Source organism: Lagopus leucura, unplaced genomic scaffold, assembly GCF_019238085.1.
Source record: "Lagopus leucura isolate 7727_CA_CO unplaced genomic scaffold, USGS_WTPT01 Super-Scaffold_100004, whole genome shotgun sequence".
Classification (NCBI taxonomy): domain Eukaryota; kingdom Metazoa; phylum Chordata; class Aves; order Galliformes; family Phasianidae; genus Lagopus; species Lagopus leucura.
Window position 1 is genome coordinate 54,318,147 of NW_024962264.1, and position 24,736 is coordinate 54,342,882.

The 24,736-nt window shown below is 33.6% G+C and overlaps 1 protein-coding gene across 2 annotated transcripts in view; it reads right to left on the bottom strand.

Moving 5' to 3' along the window:
• Positions 1–24,736, bottom strand: part of SLIT2 (slit guidance ligand 2) — a 245,409-nt gene that overhangs the window by 5,413 nt on the left and 215,260 nt on the right. For both annotated transcript variants that reach the window (XM_042871561.1, XM_042871560.1), the window contains 6 exons: positions 12,807–12,900; positions 10,793–10,930; positions 10,030–10,270; positions 9,566–9,696; positions 5,398–5,552; positions 1,944–2,232 (listed from right to left, as the gene is read on the bottom strand). In XM_042871561.1, the coding sequence (XP_042727495.1) occupies positions 1,944–2,232; positions 5,398–5,552; positions 9,566–9,696; positions 10,030–10,270; positions 10,793–10,930; positions 12,807–12,900 (1,048 nt within the window). The remainder of the gene's footprint in view (positions 1–1,943; positions 2,233–5,397; positions 5,553–9,565; positions 9,697–10,029; positions 10,271–10,792; positions 10,931–12,806; positions 12,901–24,736) is intronic.

Genomic DNA, 24,736 nt, shown 5'->3' on the forward strand with positions numbered 1-24,736 from the left:
AAACAAGCTTGTCCATAATGTTATTAAACCATATGAAGCTTATTTTATTCCCAAGAAATGTTTCTTCCTTTACTGACTTGAGAGCAATCATTGGTCAATACGTTCCTAACTCAAACACCTGGGTTTACATAAAATAAATCAAAGCCTTAAGCTTTTTCATGGTGTGCAAGACCTCTAAGAGATTCTCTACATTTCCAAAACAGATCACAGTTACAATTCTGTTTACAGATAAAGTGGGAACATTATATTGCACTAGGTGGAAAAAAAGGCATCTATTTATCAGACAGGATTTAAGAGATGCATCAGGAAATAGAGAAATTCCCCAGGAACAAAAGAACAATAAAAACCTCCATCATTCCAAAGAAATAGTTTTTTGTTTGTCTTTCTCTCTTAAAAGCTCACAGCACTGTATACAGCTGAATCAAAAACAGTATTTGCAAGACCTAGCAAAATACTACTATTGTTCTCAATTTCATCCTTGAAAGAAATTCCAAATTGTATGCATCTGATACTTGCCAAGTTTTCTAATTCACTACAAGAAACATTCGGACTGGGCATGTGTTCAGTTGCAAAAATCCACAAACAATATAATATTACGAAGATACTTTAAAGAAATTCTTAGAATTCACTTATAGAACATGATGGTTCCATATTGATTTTGGCTACTGAAGTATACAATAGATGTAAGAGACTCAGATTCGGCATTTATATTTTTTAACCTGCTGTGACTCCCTTTCTTTCTCTTAAGATACTGTGAAAGAGGACAGCATAAGAAAAAGACTCATAAACAACTTAGTGCTGCAATGATCTCTCTCAAAATTTCACTGCTATGGCTCTGGGAAGAGTTGAAACATTGATAGCACTGAAACAATCTGTAAGCAGTGTAAACAAAGCACCCTCATTAGTGTATAAAGCATTAAAAGGTGAGACTCTCAATGCACGTTGTGTCAAAACATCACTTAAACATCACTTTATACGGGAGTTGAAAATCATCTTATTAGAATCTCCAGGAAGAGATAGGGCACTGGTCCTCAAAAGTAAAAAAATTGTGTAGATCAGAGCACTGAAAAAAATCCAGGCAGGATCTTCGGAAAAAAAAATGTGGCAAGGACAGTGGTAAGGGTCAACAGAGTGGCATCTTATTGCACTTGACCAACACATCCTGAAGGACTGTGAACTTCTGAAGTTTCTGATCTTTTTGTGCTGGGAGATCATGAACCAACAAATTGAACGTCACTATTTATAAGATGAACACACATATAAATACTTCATATATGCATACTTATGTATCTATATCTTTATATAGATACACACACACATATATATACACAAAACCAGCTGTATATACGTACTTAAAACATCCAACTAAAAATGTTCTAGTTAAGTCTGAAAGAAGAATTAACACACATGTACTTAAGCAGAAGTTTACCATAAAGGTAGAAATTAGCCAAAATGTGGGGTTATTGTAGAAATATAAAGCTATCAGATTGGATAAGTTTAAAAAAATTATTAAATAATAAGACATCAAAAAGAATTAAATAAACACACTAATAATAAGAATGGTACTTTCTGATAAAAAGTAGCCTTTTTCCACTTGGCAAGTTCCTCCAAGTGATGCTTGTATCAAACTTCATACCAATAGCTGCACTTGCATCCCTGTAATTCATTACAGAACTAGTCAGAAGTGTATTAAGAGCACAGATTGCAATCATATCCCACATTAAGGCTTTAGGCAGAACTTCTGTGTGATGTGTTTATTTGCTCACCTACATTTTTTTTTTTAATTAAGTTTAACTTAATTGGATGCTGTTTTCACTTTTACATGTCCAGCATATTTTGTTTCTTACTGAACTGTAAAATTGTATTAAAAAAAAACAAAACAAAACATAAGAGGAAAATTGTATACATATTACACTACTGCTCTGTTTTGAGGAAGCACATACTTATTTCCGAGACATGGGTCATTAGTTTGTTGATCACAGAGGGGTCCAGTCCATCCTCCTTCACACTCACACGAAAAGCTTGACTGGCTGGTAGCATGGCACGTTCCATGCACACAAACTTTCTTGTGACAAGGCTCACAACCTGGCAGAATTCCCACTTGCAGCGGCACATTTCTGAAGTCCTGGAGTTCGCTGTTGATATACAGATTACGGATGCAGCCATGGAAGCTTGTGCCATTCTGTCCTGGAGACTGGCGTAGGGCTGCAATGTTATTTTTCACAGGCATGCCTAGGAAATTAATAACAGCAAATAATCAGTGTAATTTTTGGTACAGTTTTCTATACCATATTACCTGTTTTTAAAGACATTTTAAAAGTATGCTTCTCCCTACGTAATTATGTTTGATTCAGCGTACAAGGATGAGTAATGAGCTAGTATTTGGAAATTCTCCTGGTTGTCAAGCATGCATGCAAACCAACTCCAAAACAACATGTCTTTAGCTTCAGCTTAAGTGATGGACGTAGGAGTTAATGCAGGAAGCTCACAATTGGTGAAAAGTCAGATACATGACTGTTTGACCCAAAGCAATTTAGTCTGGGACGGTACACTATCTGCATCTTTAAAAAACAAAATATTTTGTATCTTACAAAAATCACATAGCAAGATGTTCAGATCCTGAACAATTCAGAAACAGCAGGTCATTGATTTGGAGTTAGCATACAGTGTGTTGAGCATTAAAAAACCAATTTGCTTATCTAAAAAAAATTAAGTTATTAGCTGCACAGGTATATTTATAGGCAAAATCAGCAGTATTAACACCAGTACTTAGAAACATAACAACTAAAGAGCTGATGTCCTGCATCCTTTCTCCTTAACTATGTAATCTGATAGATCTAATGCTTTTATGTGGCTTCTCAGAACGAATAGTAAAGAATAATGTGGAACCATACAACTGAATGAAGTAGTTTTGCCTTTCATTTAGAGGTTATTGTAATTTCATCAGGCTACTTTTCAGTGATGATATAAATGAATAATATTGTACCTATACTGCTTAAGAGCATAATGTTCTCTGATCTCATCAGCTAAGTAACATAGGCTGGGAGCTATTACATTAAAGGACTCAAACTACAAACAATCATTAATTTCCATTTTCTCAAACTATTAGCCACATTTTGAAAAGTGTTAGAAGGCCAAATGGTGTGCAAATGCTGCTCATTTTCTTTAAAAATATTTCTCTGACAAGTTTTAGACAAAGGTTCTTTTATCAGTTGAGAAGATCTGCCACAGAAATGATGCTGACATATTTCAGCTGAATTTTCTGAAAGGTTGTAGCTTTGGCATTGTTTTCCTCCTTCCTCTTCCTTGAAGTTTTTTGTCACAGAACCTGCTACAGGTAAATTACAAAATTTACTGCTGAAGATGGCAGATGGTAAGAGCTCTATTAGATAACAGCAATACAATAACAGTTAAAATGACCATCTCATTAAAATGCTGTTAGAGCAGAGTGCCTGCAAATGAAAAGCTGCTGATGCTGTGTCTGTGTCAGAAATAGGGACTTCTCTGAAACTAGGTGCCACACACAATTGGCAAAATGTACTCTAATTTCTGAAAGAAAAATGTGAAGTATCATTGAAGGCTGCGACTCCATTAAAGACTTTTTGAGAAGAAAGTTTGTCCCTTTGGACTTCTTACCAAAAGCCATGGGCTTTCAGTATGATATACTGGGAATCATTACAGATAGACTGAAAATATCTAATGTGTGTAGTCTGATCTCAAAAAAGACATACAGTTGAAAAAATGCTTGAAAAGTTGCATAAATTCTTTCTGTAAAAATTAGATCAAATTACGCATTCCCAACCGACCAAAATAATTGTCACTCAAGAATAACTTCGTCAAAAAAAAAAAAAAAAAGAGAGAGAGAGGTAAAAGGGATTGCTGTCAAGTCTGAATTTCATTCATCATGCCAGCTGAGGTGATGCTTACCAGAAATGCCATTTTAACAGAAAGGTGACAAGAGCAAGTGTAAGTTACATGATGGTATAGGTGTCAAACGAAGACTTTGGCAAAGATAAGAATACTGCCAAGAATTCTAGTGAGAATTTGAGTTCGTAACTGAAGGATATGTGTGATCAAATTCTTCAAAAATTCTAGATAGACTATGAAAAAAATGAATGAATCTAAAAAGATAAGTAAAATAATGAAGAAAGAGTGGATTTTAACCGTCTCAAAAATTTTGAAGATAATGAATATACAAATATAGATAGAGAACATAAAAGTTTAACAGATGAGTACATGTCTACTATTTTTTGCTCTATAAATAACAATATAATGTGCTCCTAATAGCAGCTTTCATTCTGTTTTGGATTAACATTTTCTATGACAGCTGGAAGGATTTTCTGCTTGGAGTCTGAATGTGAGGAAATAGAAGCAACACAGGATAACTCTAAAGCATACGTTGCATGTTGAAAGAGACTCCTGCTCTTAGGAACCAGACCACTGAAAGAAAAAGTCATTTCTAAAAATTGTTTCTTCTGATAATTCATGATGATTGCACAGATCAATATCTCTTCTAATGAAGACACATCTGCTAGATGAAGAAACAAATAAGAGAACTGTATGTCATAAATCATAAGTGAGTGTTAACACTGAACAAAATGAATGTCTGTACTTGAATGTACAGAATCATTTCAGTACTAGATGCCCATAACAGATAGGGCAATCTTTCTGCTCTCATCTCAGTATTCTTAGCAGTCATTAAACAACAAATAGATGTTGACAATACAAGTAAGCAAGCACACAGTGTGATTGTAGGACTTTCCCTCCTTTCAAAAAGTGTGACACTGTACATTACATAAATAACACTTCAGAAATGATACACATGAAAAAACAGACATGCAGACATGCTTCCACAAAGCAATCCTCCTTTGAAGATCTGTGATATAATGGAATTTTAAAGGCGATTCATACATGTGATGATGGTCATTTCTCTGCTAGTGTGAGGAATATGACTAATGCTGAATCATATCTTGTACTTGTTTTCATTTTTGATGGGAGGAGGCAATAACCAAATACAGAAAGATTTGACCCCAAAATAAATAAATGTTTACAGGACAGAGTAGGAAAGAGACAAAATTCATCTCATCCCTCATTATTTGCAACTGAGGCTTTTGTTACTTGGTTTTATAAGAGAAATTGACTGACAATAGATGCAGTTTATGAAGACATGCTTTATTTTTCAACTAAATTCTAGGTAGAAGGACATTTTTATTTTTAAGGTACTAGCCACTTTTCCAATACTATTTTTTCAAACTGAAGCTATTGAGATAATGGCTCAGCTCATGCTTCTTTTTCAGGTGCTGTCTTCATGAATGAGTCTCCTACCATATGTTTATTAACTCATATAACCAGTCAAATTAGCCAATACTATATGTAGAAGCAGTAAGATCCTCTTACCTCCGACATACAGTGGAGAATCAAAATTCAAAGTGGACTGCTTGGACAAATTGGTAATTATCTTGGGGCTTCCTCCATCAATAGACAAAGACAGAATCTGATCCATGGCTAGCAGCTCCACAATGTGGAAATTGCCATCATTAATAGTTTCCACACTGCAAAATAAACGTTAATTTGAAACAGTTGATGCTCTGGTTAGAATGATTTTGATCTTTCTCTTTGACAGTTAACACAGCTTCAGAACAGAACTTCTTCAAGAGTGCAGTTTCCAGAAAGCTAGATTTATCTGCATGCATACATAAGAGCTAACACAGTGTAGCAACCCTTCAATAACACTCTATTAGTAATACGTTTTGAAATTACTAATAGCCAATTTTTATTCATTCTTATCAAATCGTGAACTGTGTAACAGCTGATATTCTAAACAGTTGAACTGCATTTACTAGGCAGGAAGCCAAACACACAAAAACTTTGTGCAAAGATCTTATTAGTCTCCATGTATTTATGTATCCTATCCTACAGGTTGCACAGTGGTGAGTTTACATATTCTGCAAGTAGGATTGAATGAGTTGACTCCAGTGATATATAAACTTAGTTTAATGGAATATGGAACTGCGTCTAATCTTAGTCCTGCCAGACAAAATCATATCATTGATCCAGGCAGCTCTACTGATGCTAGCAATAAAATAATTTGTGTTGTTTACCAGGCCTGGTCATTTCTGCGTTCATCTTCTGGCTTGCACTATAAATACTGTAAGTTTTTTTTGTTTTCTTGCCTTTGTACACCATTTCCTTCTTCTTACTCAAAGAATACAAACCCACTAGTAGTAAAATGCCTGAAGCATGTCAAGCAGAGAAGGCTTGTTTCAAGCATGGTGCTTATGCTGTGCAAGCACAAGCCTACACATTAATGTTACTAAGCACAAGAAACGTCTGTCAGTGCTTACTGACCTCGATATTACACAGCGAATATTTAAACACAGTTTAAGTACATCAGAGAGAAAGGTCCCAGAACTCAATAGTTCTGGGACTGAATATATCATTGTACTTAAATTATTTCTAGCTCATTTTCAACTGGAGAGTTGGGAGCTTGATGTGTGACTGGATGGAAGTTATGACAATAAGCTGTAGTCCAGGGACCAGACATTATTACCATTCCCATGACAGCATCTATTTGCTTCAGAATACCATCAAACAAGTTAGCTTAAGCCTTTGAAAAGTAATTTAAATGAACCAATTGTATGATGTTAGTCTGAGATGGACAGAACAATCTTACAGACAGTGAGCTCTTCTCATTAGAAAAGCAGTATAGTTGAAAAGGATTAGCTTCCTAAATCTCAGGGCAAAAATCAAACAAATTAACTTTTAACTTCCTTAGTGATGCTTTCATTAACCTAACTGCTTTTTTCCTGGAACAGTTCAGAAGTGCTCACATAGTTGTTTACAGCTGTGACACATTAAGCAGCTTCTCAGCTATTTATTACCAACTTCAGCTATCCAGGCCCAGATCAGTAAGGATACAAGTTCTGCATAATAGCATGATGCTTTAAATAAATTTAGCTCTACATAAAAATGCAAATGCACAGTGTAGACACTGGCAGAATAAGCACTTTTTGGAAGGAGGAGGAATGACCAAGAGGTTCCATGTGGGAAAGAAACAGACTGAAGTTCAATATTTCTAAAATGTATGATCTATTCAATTTATTAAGAAGTTGTTTCCTGTGATCAAGCAACATGAAATCTGCCAGGATTAACATATTTAACACATTTCAGTGAATCTAGGAAAAAGGAGTTGTGTCAATAAATAAAAATGGATACGACTTTGTGACTTAAGTAAACAAGAAACCCTAATATAATGTTTTTATTCCAAGGCAGCTAACACCACTTTACAACTTAAGGACCTTTCACGCTATCACATTTACAAGGATGAGAGCAACACAGAACATGTGTTTTTATAGCAGGAGGTCATTCTAGGGATGTATAAAACAATGTGGAAAGGGAATGCATCTCTCTTAAGAGTGATTATTAAAAGCTTCTAGTTTTACCCGTTTTAACAGTTAAGAAAAAAAATACTGTAGAAAGAGGAGCCCTCCTAGGTAAGGGTGGTTTAAATTAAAGGGGAACTAAGCACAAAGCATATTTGTGCAATAGTTCCTGCCAATGCACTTACATTACTTCTAGCACATTTCCCACTGGAGAATAAAGAGTGAAATGCACAGATCCTAGTGGAAAGCTCTAAGAAAAATTGATTTAAGGTTTCTGGAGCTCTGTATAAGAATAGTAATTCAAGAAGAAATATTCATATTTTCCCGGTAAATATATGTTACAAGTGGCTTTATAGAACAAATAGGTTTCTTTTTTTATGGGAAAAAAAAAAAAAACACAACCCCAAACCCACAGAAAACATTTAGTATTTTAAAATAGATGCCCAGATAGAACAAAATTTAAGTGATTCAACTTTTCCCAAACAAAGCATCCCCAATCAATTAATGTTATTTATTGGTCTAGGCACCATAGTCATCTCATGTTGTTACTCAGATTGACTGCTTTTGGGATTATGGCTCTTTCTTCAGTAAACTCCCACTGGCAAAGCAGTTTCATTCACTCTACTCAGCTAGACTGCTGTTACTGTTCATTCTCTGTATTTATCATGAATAAATCATTTGTTTGTAACTGTTTTGTTCCTACTACAAGCATTTCTGCAGGCTTTATAGTTCCCATTTGAGTCCTTCTCAACACACCATTTCTTAACTACCATTTATACAACAAAACTTCTATTTGAATCTATTAGCTGTATACATATATATATATATATATACTTATTTTGGCTTCTGTTTTAGATATCTCATCTTTGCTCAGTGAGGTACCACTTGTCTTATTCTTTTTGGCAATATTACATTTGTGTTAAATATTTAAATCTTCTATAGAGTCTGTTTTCTGTATTTTAATTTATATAATGAAAATACAGTTACTATTTCTACATGTTAAACCATTCCATGGAACTGTAAACGAAGTCATAAATCATATACTGCATCAGAAAATAGAAACAATCTTAAGATGTTTATTGTAAAAGTCTATGGTTTTACTAAACATCTTTGTATTATATTACAGTGAAATGTTTTGGTTTGTTTTTTGTTTTTTTTTTTTTCCTGTGGAATGTTTTCAGTAATCTACTAGGAAACACAGTTCCCATGATGCTATTACCGACTGAAGTTTAGCATACATAAACGTAAACTTTGATTTTATATTGAGTGCAATCATTTCTAAAAAATAATGTATTTTCAGTGTTAAATCCCTAATAGAATACAGAACAATGTCAGCTAAGTACAACATCCAGCAAACAAATAAACACTAGATAAAGTTTTACAATGTAAGAGGTGTAATTACAGAAGAAAACAAGACTCAGGGAAAACTCATTCAAAACTTCCCAGTTACTTCTGAATGGGTTTATAGCAACAATAGGACAGATTAAGGAGAAGAAGTGATCCCTGTTGTCTTTTTGCTCATGCTTGCAATGTCTTTCTGTAAATTCTTGAAATGAGAGATATAAAATCTCCTGGGAAATTCAGGTAATATTTTTTTTTTTCAGAGAATCAGATAAATTTCACTTAAAACAGCTGAAAATCTATACTACAGAAACAGATGTGTATTCTGTCTCTTGATGACTCTGGGAGCAAAAGCCATTTATTTTTCAAGGGTAGTGACTTTTTTAGAATCAAATTTTCCACTGCCAGGGAAAAGTCTCACTTTTTATGCCTAACACAGAACAGAAGAAAAACTGCCATTTCATTTCTGCTTGTGCAGTACAGTTCTGCACTTTACCCTGCACACTTGGAAATTATTTGGCAGTAACATCTTGGGAAAAAAAAAATAAACACAACACTTTTACATGTGAGTTTTACACAAACATATATATATATTCTACTGAAAGCCAACTTTTACTCGGTTTTAATGGATCAAATAATATATTATGCTGACACATGAGAGTTACCTTCTGAGAAAAATCACGTATCTGGCAGTATGTTTTAATTACAAAATGTCTGACAATACATTCATTTGAATGTATTTCTTTTTAACTATCTATTCAAAATACATGACTTTGAGATACCATTAATACATCTTTTGTTCCGGTTCGGTTTTATTATTCTTTTTTTAAATCTAACTTCACCTGTAAATAGCAGAGGCTGGATAAGATCCTGTGTCATAACTGACCCTCACTCTACCACGGTACAGCTCTACTGCTATATGATCCTTATCGCCTTTGTAGAGCAGGATCCCACTGTCTTCATCTGTGGCAATCTAATTAAAAGAAAGAAACAATTGGAAAGAATGAAAAATATTTAATCAAAATGCTGTAGTAAGTAAATCTCTCATTTTACTGATACAGTCTATTAATTTACTGTAAAATTCCTCATTGGTCAACACAACAATATTCTTTCTCTTCTTATCAATAAGCTTATTATCTACTTCATAATGAATATAGAGTTATTCTAGTGACTCTCATTTATTCTTTGCTCAAACTGTGAAAAGCTCTTTAAATGAGCCAATGATTAATGGGGGTACTTTTTCACACCAAAAAAAGATCATTTATACTGTTTTCGAGATCAGAAACTTCCATACAAGCAATCTTACCTGAAGAGTGATATTGGTTTGGGAGTGTATCTTAGCTGAAGGGATTTGTAGATAAGATTCTTTGTTGACAAAGTTTATACTGATCAGCTTTTCACATTTCTCACCCTGGTAGCCTGATAAACACTGGCAGATTGGTTCACTCTCTTTTACAATACACTGGGCTCCATTTTGGCATTCATAATTATCACAAGGGCTGGTGCGAGGTAAAACCATCGGTGGCGAAAACTCACAGAACAAGCCACTAAATACAAATAGAAAAATCAGTATTTACAAAAACCAACGTGACTGACTCAAGAAAGACACACATAGAACTATAGAATTGGTTGAAAAGGACCTCAAAGATCATCTAGTTTCAATCCCCTTGCTTTGCGCAGGGTCGCCAGCCACCAGACCAGGCTGCCCAAAGCCACGTCCAGCCTAGCCTTGAATGCCTCCAGGGATGGGACGTCTACAACCTCTCTGAGCAGCCTGTTACAATGTGTAAGTAAAGTAATTTAAAGTAAAGAGGAAGTAAAAAACTTCCTCCTAATATCTAACCTAAATTTTTCCTGTTTCAGTTTAAAACCATTCCTCATAACCCTATCACTATCAACCCATGTAAACAGTTGATCCCCATCCTGTTTATATGCTCCCTTCAAGTACTGGAAGGCCACAGTGAGGTCGCCCCAGAGCCTTCTCCAAGACCAAGTACTATATCAGATTGCCCAGTGCCCCATCCAACTTGGCCTTAAACATGCTTGTACTATTTTCTAATCTTCCTCACCTGTATCCTTCTGGGCAAATACATGTATACCCATTAACTGCATCAGTACACTGTGCTCCGTTTTTACATTTATTGTCCTGGCAGTCATCAAAGTCAATATCGCAGTGTTCACCTACATATCCAGGTGTGCAATCACATCTGTAAAATAGAAAAGCAAGGATAACACAATGCCTTTTAACAATACTGAGTGTTAATGTGAAAGGTAAGGAACTAATCGGTTGTTTAAAACTTGAAACTTTAAAATGTTACTCTGACTTTGTACCTTAATCATGTTATTATTTGGGGAATTTTCATTTCCAGGTTTGCCAGTTATACATGCTTACTCATTATTTGACGTTATATCGAATAATTTGTGGTTTAAAACCCAGAGAAACCTCATGAATCATTTTGACAGTTCTTTGAATTTATGAGTAATGCAGAATGTTAAGGGATGTTGTAAGTGGCTGTGAACACTAAAAATAATCAATATGCTTAGTTGTTGAAACAGACAAGTAATCCAACATTTGTGTTATTCTGATGGATAATTTCTTTGCCAACTGAACAGCTAACAATAGGCCAAAGATCCATTTATTCAATTCAAAGGTAACACATTATTTTTCCCCTTGAAGTTCAACCAGCCTAATTTACCACAAATAGCTCGATGTTAGTGAACTAACGTAAGTCTCAAAACACACTCTCTGCATCCCTGCCCTGAGCCCTCAAGTTCTCACTGAACTGGAAACTTTATGTTGTCAGAATAGTAGGCAACATTATTTTTTTATTTTATTATTATTAATTTTACTTCATTGTATTTATCATTTATTTTACTCTCATTGTTAATGCTAGCAGCAGTTCTGCAGGGAGTTCTCATATTCTCAGACTGAGTGAATGCTCAGAAGTCTGTGAAAAATGAATGGAAAATATTACTAATTCATACATTCACATGAATATTTTTTGATTAAGATTTATGGATTGATTTCATTAGACCCTGTGATTCCTCCCTTGCCATTGTTTTCTCTTACAACTAAAACTTGCTCTAAAGAGCCAAGAGTGATTTCAAATATCTGTATAATGTTAAATTAAATACTCTAACAAAATAGATCCCAAATTTATTGAACAACATATGTAAACAAGAAAATGGAATAAAGAACGTAAAGCACGCTATTAATAAAAATAAGCAAGACACATTCTTGAAGTTACTGCATATGTTATTTTCTGATTTAAAATCTCAGAAATTAACTTAGAAGATTGATCAACTGAGTAGTAAAGGATGAGATGCCAAACTAGATTCCTGAAGTGGCATGAAGATAATAAACATAATGCAGAAAAAATTAAATCCAACAAGTTTTTTATTTTCCAATTGACAACTTTTTTAATGAACATTTTGTGTTCATGTGAATATTTGATATATTTGAATGTTTTCTGCCTCATATTAAATAACATGTCTTTTCATAAGCTTTTGTAATGATAATAGATAACCTGATTCTGGCACAAGAGCATACACTGTGTAAGACAGGTACTTATGATTTATTAACCTAAAGCCTATTAAAACACTTTGAAGTGTGCATAATTAATTGTAATAAGTATATAGTGTAATTACAGATTAACTTTCCTGGGAATGGACTTTATTTTATACCTTCCAGTGTTCCTTCCTAATAACCTCTTCCATAATTACTTCTCAGACAGCAGTATAATAATTCCACTTCAATTAAATGTAATTATTTTCCCACTGTCCAAGATAATAAAAGGGTTTTGTATAGACTATCATATAAACTAACTGCTCTGCATTTTGTTCTTCTTCAAATTCTAGTTGAAGCTTGAACTGCTAAGAATCTTTTAATTAAGTAAATCATATCTAAGATAATACTGGAGATCTACCTTAAAATAACTGAGCCTAGTCTACTGTAATATTTAGTAATAACTGAATTTTGAGAACAGAACTTCCTTCCACTAAAAGAAAAACAAAAGATGCTGAGGAGGATAAAAATCCTAAAAATTTGGATGCAGCTGGACCATGACAACATTTTAAACTTACTTGTAACCTTTAGGTGTCAAGATACACTTTGAGTCGTGCTGGCAAGGATTCAAGTTTTGAGCACAGAAATCTAGTTTCTCCTCACAGAGCTCACCTGAAAAGTAATACATGTTCTCAACTCAGTGAAAACAGCAGTGACCCAAAAATAGCTGTTTCTATTTTTTCAGCAATTGCTATGAATTTTTCTATTAACATCAAAAAAATGCATGCTTAACGGTATAATAATGAATACATTCCACACAGAAATATTCAGATTTGTATTGCAAGTAATCTATTTCTAAAAAAAAAAAAATAAAATGAAACAAGAACAACAACCTGTTAATATCACTGTCTGACACTACAATTCCAATTATCCAACAACAAAATCTTGCCTTCTACTTTCTACTTTTCTTAATCAACATTCCAACTTTTTGCACTTGTTAATATACCATAATTATCTACTATTTGTACTTGCTGAATTTAAGGATTCATAGAAACAATGCAGGTAGTAGGGTTGCTTCTTGACATTTGTCAAGAGGGTATGAAAACAGAACTGTTCACCAAAATGGGAAAGAAAAGATCAGTTGATAAGAAAGTGCCTTCACTGATGAAGTTGAACTTTTCTTCAAGAAGTACGATACTTGGTATCACTGGTTTTACTTTTCTGAGTATTGGTCATCAGTGTAGTTAGATCACAGAATCACAGAAGGAGTTGAGTTTGGAAGCATGTGGTTACACCCCTACTCAAGTAGGGACACCATGAGCAGGGTGCCTATACCCTTGTCCAAGCAAGCCAATCTCCAAGGAGACCCATAGCCTCTGGTCAGTCTCTACAAGTGCTCCATCACCACACAGCACAGGAGTGCAGCCTGGTGTTCAGCGGGAGCCTCTGGTGTTGCAGTTTATGCCCACTGCTTCTTGTCTTGGCATTAGGCACTAGTGGAAGGAGTCGTGATGAGAAATAAATATCTGCAGAAAGGCAGCAGAGTACTGGGGACAAAGACAGCATCACCACAAGTGCAGAAATGGGAAAAGAAGGATAGAATATTTAGGGGTACAATTTGAATAAAAACAGGTGGACTAGAAAAAAAGGAGGAAGGTACAGGATAACAACGCTGGAATAGAGTTTTAGAATGAGCATATGAATGAATGTTATCTTCCAAAATACAAATGTGTTTAGGTTTATGAACAAGCTTATCAGCTACTAATATCATTAAACAATAAGGTTTCTGTCTGTTATTTGTTGAGTTCTTGGAGGGCCTAGTACCACAAAGAAACTACCTTCTATCTTAGTTGGACTTCTCTAGCATTATAAAAATACACATGATAATGATGATGAACTGAAAATAAGAGTAGGTAAGTACTGGATACATATGTATATATATTTGTTAGGTTCAACAGATTCTCCCTAGAAGGCCTTCATTTTCACAGCAATTGTACTTATGAACCATTGTTTAAGACTGCATATCATGAACATACCACTGTGACTATTCATGATCTCAGATATTATTTCTAGAACTTCAGATAAGTAGGATTTATTTCAATCACTGGACAAATAAATAAAACTTGGAATTGAGGAACAGTCCTCATTAGCAGCAGAGATAGAGAAAAAGGCAAAGCTGAAACAAAGAATAATAATTCAATAGAAACATATAAACATATGTGTTATGTGTTTGTAAGGCATGAAATCTTCAACATCCTGAAACACAGAGAAGCCAAAACCAGTCAGAAAAGTGCATCACAGTCATCCAAGAGAAAAAAATACATGAAAAGATCCAGACTGATTGTCTATAAAGATATACATATATTTTTAATGACAGCACATTACCAATTTGCAAGTGGAGCATTTTCCATACAAAACCAGATAAGCTTTGGGTTAACACAAGACAATGGTGTTCAAGCACAGCCTACTTAAAAGACCTCAGGAAAACTGTCAGTAACAATATGACTTAGTCAATATATTTAGGAAACTGAATGAAGATCAAATACAGGCCACTGAGAATGACTAATAGAAAGGATTTAAATTCTATCCTCAAAGCCTTTTCAAACTCTCTATGGACTTATTAGTCTGGAAGTGTGCAAATGTTATGGCTAGGTCAGTGCACAAAGAATCCTGAAATACCAGGGATTCTTAGCATCCCACAATATATCAAACAAAACCCACATCCCTTTCTCTTTTCAAAAGGTTTTGTTTGAACAAAAGCATTTATAAAGGGAAGTAATTCTTCACATAGCATTTAGTCAATCTGAAGAACTTGTAATGGCTGAAAGCCACCTATAGGTCATCAATATTTAAGTATGAGACATCTCTGAACATTAAATAGAGAATTCAGATTTTCAGGGATCTCAGTGGAACAAAGAAACCCTAAAATTATTATTATTTTTAACTTAGCTTATATGCATTCCTATGAGTTAGAAATGCTTTTATCTCTATACAGATCAGTGTGTAACAAGAGATACTTTTATATACTCATAAAAAAATATCTTATTCTGGAGTATAATCTATGTACAATTAAATGCAGAACTTCAAAACATAGGAAATGACAACCCAATTACAAATGATAAAAATATAGTTGTTCAGTGTTTACAACACTTTGAAAAAACTTCTCTAAACATTCCCAAGATTTCTCAAGAGTAAACCACAGACGAGAATGACATATTGGGCCTATCTTTCAAACAGAAAGTCTCTGTAGTTACAGTCACAATAAAAGTTCAGTGGAAAACCGCAAAATACTTTCTCAAAAGAAGAATTAGGGCTGGTGTTATAGAAGCAAACAATCTCACCACTGATTCATGGAACTGCCATTGATACAGGAGAGAAATTGAGCCATCGCTTAGGTTACTGTTTGCATAGACCTTTGAAATTTCTTTAAGTGGGGCAAATAGCATTATTGAGTAGTGTATAAATCTTGTCTTTTTTTTTTTTTTCATCCAAGTGCTTCCAAAATACATGATTTTTCAGAGTACATTGCATTTTAGTAGTCATGAATTGATGGCACGTGTCTTCAGAGCTACACTAAAAATTGAACTACCTCATGAAAAGTTCTGGGACACTTGAAAAGTCTTAATTCGCAGATCTTGCTAGGAATCAAACCTAGACATTTGGGACTGGAAAAATATTTACAGTTTTGAAAAATATCGAATTCAAATTGTAAAATCAATGTCATATTATCCGGCCTACGACAGTCAAGTGCTTTGCAAGCATCATTAAATGTTTTTGAAATTATGGACACACTTTTATTTCAGTACTCTTTGGAATCCTTCTACAGTATAAAGGTCCATATAGACTGAAACAGAAACAATGATTCCAAAAAATAAAGCTCTTCTAAAAAAGACAGGAACGTACGTGTTCTGATAGAAAATAAAAGTATGTCTTTACATTTGAAGATTGTACATAATGTGAAATAAACCAGAATCATATAATTGGAGGGAGCTTTTAGTTGAACAAAGTAACGGAGAAAATAGGAATCAAGGTAAGGGTGTGATAAACATGGCAGTTCATGTAGTGAGGAATCACGTATGAGAAAGCACAAAATCCTATTGAACCAAAAAAAGTCAGTTTTAAAAGAACTACAAACCCTGTCATTATAGTCAGTAGAATTCATGATGGACTTGCACACAGGATAAATGAAAAGAAAAACAACTAAAAATCTGAGATGGAATCCAAAACATTTACATCAGATACTGAATTTTTCAATGAGAATATAATCAGCAGAAGAACAAACCAAAATAACCTAAATGCTAGTTCTTAATTTGCACTGTTAACAGATTTATATTCTGAGTGAAGCCTTCTCAAAACCAAAACATCACTGCTTGAGGAAAAGTAAGTAGATAGAAAAAGAATGTGAAAATTTGTGAGATGGAATCCAGACTTTCAAAGAATATGTTCCTGGTAAAGCAACATCTCTTTTGGCATACTGAATAACCAATTTGTTACTTATTATTCAGAATTGAATTGACAAAAGGTGAAGGGAATAAAATCATTTTGTTGAAATAAAGAGAGAATGATGGGGGAAAAAAAAAAAAGCAGTGTTTTTAAGATCATAACACATAACAACGGAAAAACAATTGTAAAACAGAGTGTCTGGGTTTCAGGAATCTTGATATCAATGTGTGTGTACATTCTTCCATTCACCTAACAGCATTAGAACTGAGGGTACTGTAAGAGCATGGCTAAGTAATCATGTTTTAGAAGATGAAGACAGGAACATTTTTGGATGTAGAAGAATAAACAGCAGATTATTATTTTTTAGATAATTAGTGGATAAAAATCAAAGATTCTATGAAAAACTTCCAAAATTTAATTAGGATCAGCAGTAACTGTTTTCATGAGGCATCCTGTTTAATTAATCTATGCAGTCTGGTTCCTGGTATGGAGTAGCACTGAAACCAGTGGAACTCTTCATTATTGGCACAATCTGAATGCAGGCAATCCTCCAAGGAAAAATTGGAATATTTACTGAGATTTCTACTAAGATGTAGAAGGTGTTGCAGATTTAAACAGTCAGATAGTACTATTATGTTCTATTATCTGTACTGCTAGTACAGGTGACATGTTGTGTGTAACCCTTGGATAACTAACCAAAGTCATAAATTCCTAGATTCATAGTTTATGTTTTCTCTCTATATGTTATTTCACTCTTATGACATGATGAGCTTATAAATCACAGAATAACTTAACTTTGGATTTCTCAACATATAAAGACAGTACAACAAATAATGAGGAACAATGCAATGATGCAAAAATGATTTACATCATTGTTATTTTGAATAATTGGGCAATAAATTAAAATATATAGTCATACCATGTGATCCAGAATATTTCTGAATGAATATAAGAGCTCTAATAAAAATGGTGATTAATATTAGAGGACATTGAAAATTACAGGCAAACTTAATGAAGAATCAAGCTTAAAATCTAGTATACTAGTAATCCTAGCATACTACTAAAGTTGAGTATGATATTAGAATATAAACTAGATAAAGAATACAAAGGAAAGACCTGTCAATTGCTCCAAAGCTAAAATACCAAATACATTTTGTGGACTTAAGAATAATTACTGGAATAGCAGGATATATGTACATTTATCTTTGTTTCAGCGTACAATCTTGGTTGCTACATATTGCAAGTCAATTTCTGCAGACTTTTTTCTGCTTTATCAATTAGGTATTTTAATCTAGTTTTTGACTGAAAGTCTCTGTTCATTTACTTTTGACTCAAATACTGAATGCCTTATAGGAATGGTTGGAAAACAACAGTGCTACTTAAGAAACTATATAGAGAAAAGTGCTGCAGTTTAAGTCTTGACTTTGACAAGCAAAAAAAACCGAGATGCTTAAAGTACTGATTGTACTATTGGAAAAAAATAAAATAAAAACATCTACTGTACAAAGGACACTGATGCTAAATTTTTGTTCACTGTCACAGTAAGATACAATTTACAACCACAAATCTGCAAATTCTGTTAGAATTTAATTTTTGAGTAGAATTTAAAATTTGATCAATTGTTGCACTTTGCTCACCATTCCTTACTTCTCTTCAGCTAAGCTGCAAGACGTAGCTTAGTTAGTTTATCATTGCTAGTCATTTAGTTATGCTATTTGGCAACAACAGAAAACAATAACTTTAGGCAGATAGCCTTTAAGACAATTAAGGAAAACAAAACAAGGATAATTGACAGAATCACTAAAGGCAGCTATCAAACTAGAAGTAAGTGGTTTAGATTGCCAAGGATGTATACTTCACCTTCATGAAAATGTAGCAAAATTACTTTAATATACCTCAAATGACTACATTAGCATGAGTATTAATCTTCACAAAACAAAATTATACAAGTCATGAAAAGCAACAGTAGCAAAGTTACTGGTTTGTTCTTAAAAGTTAGAGCATTTGTATGTAAATCTTACAAGACTGTGGATTGATTCTGATTAAATGAAATAATCATACTTTTTATCATGCTATCACATTACTGTATCTACAATAAACAGTATGATTTGTTTTTCATTACTTGCATGCCTCAATTTTAAGCAACTACTTGTTTACCAAGTGAATTTAAACAACTGCTTAACTGTAGCAGCTAGAAGACCATGTAATTAAGTTTTGAAACATAAAAACAAAATTTACATCTGTCTAGGGCTTGCCTAAACTGAAATGATTACTTGTCATTATCCTTCGTTCCCTCTACTGCCAGCTCAAAAGTTGTCTGCCATGATCCTCCAAGCAACTTAGATACTGACAATGACTTTCATGTTCAGTGTGCAAGCAAATACAAGCACGTATCACACACATCTGCTTAATTTTTGTACTGAACTTAGTTCACATCCCCAGGTCTTTGATAATTTGTTTGTGAGGAATTTGTTCTTGATAAAATCAGTAATTTTAATATTTTCTAGTTCATACTTGTGTCATACATTTACAATGACTGTATAGAATTCATTGCCTTTCTACCATTTATCACATTTAAAAGACATTCAAACTACCAGCAAGCCTAATTATGCACAGGCAACATCTACTGCAACTTGAAATTAAGGCTTGAGTCTCTTCAAAGTAGCATCTTCAGTTTAAATTCCATTTAAAAAACTATTTTTCATGGGCACAGAAGAAAAGTTTAGGGGTTTTATTTTTAATTTACAAAAGAAAACCCTAAATTTTGCAATTCACATTGCTGGATATTTGTGATAAATCAAAATGAATCATTAACACTGAACTAGTTATTATTATAACTGCTTTGTTTATTTACTATTAAAAGCAAGGGTAACAAAGTTCAGCTTTTATATTTCTCTGTACTGAACTTGCATTTTTTCTAGTTCTTGTGAAAGGACTCTTTATAAAATCAACCAGTTTCATACTAGGACAGCAAGAGAACAATATAGAAATAACTTTGGAAGTGACAAGGAGAAAGAAATATGTGAGGCCAATCGTTACTTGTTCAAACAAGTAACTGTAAAATGCAGAAGAAGGACATGTCTAAATTGTATATAAATTTAAGTATCCAAATTGTGGATGGAATCACTTTCTGGACGTATCTGCTTCTCTCTGTCATTTGCAGAGGGAATTCAGGCTCTTACTTTAAACTGTTAAGAATAACTCTTCAGATGTCAACATAGACTGTATAATTGCAGCCTTGTTAAATATGTTATTTAGTGGTTAATGAAAATATTTTTCATTAGTGAAATACTGCACTGTTTTATAGAGTGCAAATTATATTTATCAAATTTACTTGACAGCAAATACACTGCAAGTTTATTTGACCCATTTGCTTTTCAGAACTAAATATGCAATTTACAAATACATTGTCTCCAATTATGCTAGTTTCAGATTGTAAATAGTGGATTGTATGGAAGATCAGCTTATATAGGAGATGTACTATCTCTGGTAGAGAGATAGGTGTCAGACAGAGAATAGTAATAATTTAAAGAAAAAAAAAAACAAAACAATAAAAAACAACCAAAGTTCATATCATAAATACCTTCACCATTACCTTTCCTGTACAACAGCCTGAGCTTAATGAGATCATTTCAGATTCTTTAGATACTTATGGCACAAATGTCACTCACATATGATAAGCAAAAGGACTACCATTCTATACTCCAGCATAATTTCTAGTACCGTCATTTAATAAAGAGATTACATCAAAACAGTGCTATAAAACACAGCATACTTTAGAATGAAAACAAGGTATGTATTAAAGACGAGACTAAAGATTTCAGAAGATCACAACATAAACCTTTTTGTCAGTCCTATCATGGGTGCACAAATTTTTAAAACACCTGAAAAGAAGTAATATAATAGTACTCCTGCACAGTGATCTGTATCTTCAATGACATTCTTTCGACACGTATTCACAGCTATATCCATGTGACTGATTTCAGGATTTGCAATGAGCTTTCTAAACGATATCTATATACGATTCATTTGATCATTCGTAAGAACTTAAATCCATGCACCTTTAAGGAAAGGAAAGTGAAAATAGGCTTAAAAGACAACTGACCTTTTTCCACTTCATTCAGATTAGCAGCTTGCAGTGACAAAGACAGAAGAGACAAGAGACTTTTTACATTGTAATACAACAGCATAGCACATTAAGCTAATGCACAGCTATAGCAGCAGAGATGTTGATATAGCAAAAATGAAGCAAGCTTCAGTCTCACCTACAGCAGAGCAAAACAAACAGAAAAGGTAAGAAGTACATGCCACTGATGGCATAAGAAAGATTTTACTTCTGGATCTGTTAGATTTGTGATCTAATGACTGATGGTAATGAGAAAGATAAATGATTATCTGTAGTCTATAGAATGCACACAAAATGACTTGATGTTAACTAGACTGAGTTTAATATAAAGGAGATGATAATGTTAAGAGAATAGCAGAGTTAAAGAGTGCAGGACATAGCGAAGCATTTTAATGTTTTATTTCTCAAGATTTCATCAGACAATCTGAATGCCTGATGATTCCATTTGCTTCCCGTTATTTCACAGTTACAGTCTGTGATCTTAAGAAAGCTCATAGTATTGTGCAAATACCTTTCTTTGTCTTTCCACTTTTATTTGTGGAGGTAATTGTAAAACTTAACTGAGGCAGATGAAAATCGATTCCTGGTTCGTAAGCTAACAGGCTTTTTTTTTTTCTTTCTTTCTTTTTTTCTTCTTTTTAATCAATAGCACTTATTTAAGAAGTGCAAATTTCCAAGGGATTGTAAAAAAAAAAAAAAAAATGCAAAAAGTGACAGAGTTTTGCACTGCAACATTCTTTACAATTTTTTTTTTTTTGTATTTTTTATGTATTTTCAGAGTCAATTGTATTAAAATTTTAGAGCAGAATGATTTACAATTCATACCAATGGGTTCCAACTGACTTCTTTGTTACACTGTGCTACTGAAACATAAAACATATTTGCAAATGAAAGAATGAAAAAATATTCTGGGCTGATGCACTTCCACATTCAGTATATCCTTGCCGTGGTATCTTGCACACAAACAATACAAAGCATTGTCAGCAAAATTAAAAGACAACACAACAAGGCTGTGGTGGCATTTTCCTGGTATGTATACTGTTCAGCTTCCAGCAACTTATGGTTCAGGGACTTTCTGAACTAGAGATACATACTTTCATATTTTAAAATATTTTTTTACCTACTGAATATATAGCCAGTTTTTCTGATGATTAGCCTACTTTTGCCGAGCTAGTACAGCTGTTTATCTACTGAAAAATGCCTTCCATGAGGAAAAAAACCCAGCACATAGTAATATACAGATCTGATTTTAACCTTTTAAAACAGATACCAACATCCAAATGTCTGCAAAACTCCTAATGAAAAATCACTGTATTAATACTGGGTATGGGTTCTATTGCTTTCAAATCAAGCTATGCGCAAAAGGAAAAAACAATCCTATAAATAATTTGATATCTCATACACACTTGAGGCAACTGTAAGATCATTTTATATTCTGAACACTACTATTTCTAGATCCTAATGTACCCAGAGTAACTCTTAATGCTGAAAGTTACTTAAGTAACATACTATGCAAGAACAGTGGTGTCAAGTGTAAAAGATAAATGATGTTTTATATTTTCTCCTTATAATTTATCTGAATTGAAACTGGCTTAAGATCTCACAGAACGTATCCTAACTTCAGATGCTCTGTAAGACAGATAATGTACAGTAGAATTCTGTACTGTGTCCTGTGGAATGAAAAACTTGAAATTTTGATACTACTTATGTCCACCTCGTCTATAAAGTGAGCAGAGGCTCTGGTCTTGCATGTTTGGAAAAACGTGTGTCTTTTTTTTCATAAGGTTTGGAAATAATCTATTTATATGACCTACTGATTTCAGTAACAATTTTGACTAGAAACTGTATCTATGAAAACAAATTTGCTTTTCTAAAAGAATTCCATCTAGCAAACAAAACCACTTGCCATGGAAACTCACAGCATTTTCTTGTTAGAATTATGCGCAGCATTCTACAACAACAGGCTCCTCAAAGCAAAGTAATTGCCATTTCCTTAGATATGAGTCAAGTAAAAAAAACACTTTCTTCTGTTTTAACTTAAAAAAAAATCAACCCAACTACATTACAAACATCGAGTTAAAAATGCTGCAAACGTTTATGCTCTCATTTTTTTACTCTAACTACATATATATATAAATACTACAATTGAAGTTTTAATTGTAAATGTAAAACATACATTTCAATTAAAATACAACAGAAATGCAACAAGCCGACAATCAAAATTTTAGGCTAGCACATATAAACAAGCCTTTGTATCCACTCCATGGATATTTAATACAAAACAGTCCTTCCCATGGGTTATTATGAATACAACAAGCTGTTTGCCCTAGCAGTCCAAATGCACCTAGGGTAATGTCAGAAATGAAGAAATAAGAAACACAAGCAAAAAACTGCTGAGGAGGATGGATGTGCAAATGAATTGTCCACTATTTAATAAGTACGTGAAACCTCTTAACGTGAAGTTGTTAAATAGGAAAACTAGACTGATTTGACTGGTTTCTTCCATCCTATGCAAAAGAGTATCTGTTCATTTTCAAAGGAGATAGCAGTTAATACTGGAATCTGAAGCTTGATTCAGATATAGCTGAAATATTAGATATAGGAGAAATAACAAAGATCTGCTACTACTTATTGACACTGTAACCTACTATTTCTTTCTAAGGCTTGAATTTTCAGTTGCTTTCCAGTACAGTGAGGGAGGAGTACCTGACAAAAGAGTTTTCTTAAGCAGTAGGTTAAGTCTAATCTTGCAGATGTGGGCCACCCCATTATTCTTATTTACCTTATTCTGGCTACATATGCTTTTAACTCATATCTCTTTAGGTTTTGTGGCTCATTCCTTATAGAGAAATTGGTTCCAAACATTTACCCAGAATAAGTACTGGATGAAAACACAGATTACATATTTTTTATACCTCTGTTCTATCATTTTTTCTTACTGAAGGTTTTCAAGATTTAAATACTGACTTCAAATCTGAATACTCTAAATCATTTCAGCAATCCAGTGGGTTGTAAAAATAATGATGGAAATGCCTTGGATTAAAAAGGTGTTAGCTGTGTTTTCAATAAATGAAATTACTTCATTACTTAACCTCTCCTTCCAGTTTTCCAGAGCCCAAATTTAGTGCTCCCTGAGGATGATGAAAAGCATAACTAATAGACGCAATAGGATTGTTATATTAAGAAAAGAGGTTGAGTAGGTATAGTTAGTTAATTCCTAGGTTAGAGAGGATCTTGCATCTTTGTTATGTGTTTCAAATAATGGTTTTGTGAATTTAATCTCTGTGTTCTCCTAGTGGACTGCTAGCTGACAGAAAGCAGATCTGTCTAACTAGAAAAACTATGAAACAGATGAACATAAACAACAGATCTTTCTTCTTGTTCTCACATGTTCCTGTTCTAACTACTCTCCATTCTCACACACATGATGAGAGCAAGCAAGGTACCCTGTGTCTCAAAGAGAGGAGCCTGGCTGCCAGCTCTAATGATGCTATTTTCTTGTAATGCTATTTTCTTCATCACAGTCTGAATTAATATTTTTAAAGGAGGGCAGGACAACATCCAGGACTCCAAATCCATTTCCATGCTAGTACAAATAGACATTTTTCTGCCCTGGTAGCAACTTGGAAAATAGAAGATAAAAGTAATATATTTTTTTTGGATTTTTACATCTACGGGCATTCTTCATTGGCCTGGTTGTGCTAGGTAAACATACGTGAGGAAACGTCTTTTCAACACATTTTTCAACACATTTTGAAACAATTTTTGAAATTCAAAATGCTATAATTTGAAAAATAACAGGGAAATTAATGAGTAGGTATTGTCTACTTTTTACTACAAACCATACTGAAGAGAATTATTGAGGGAAACTTGGCCTTAAATCAATTGTAAAGTAAATTGACTTGCATACAAAAACAGAGCTCTTTCCTATTAGGAATT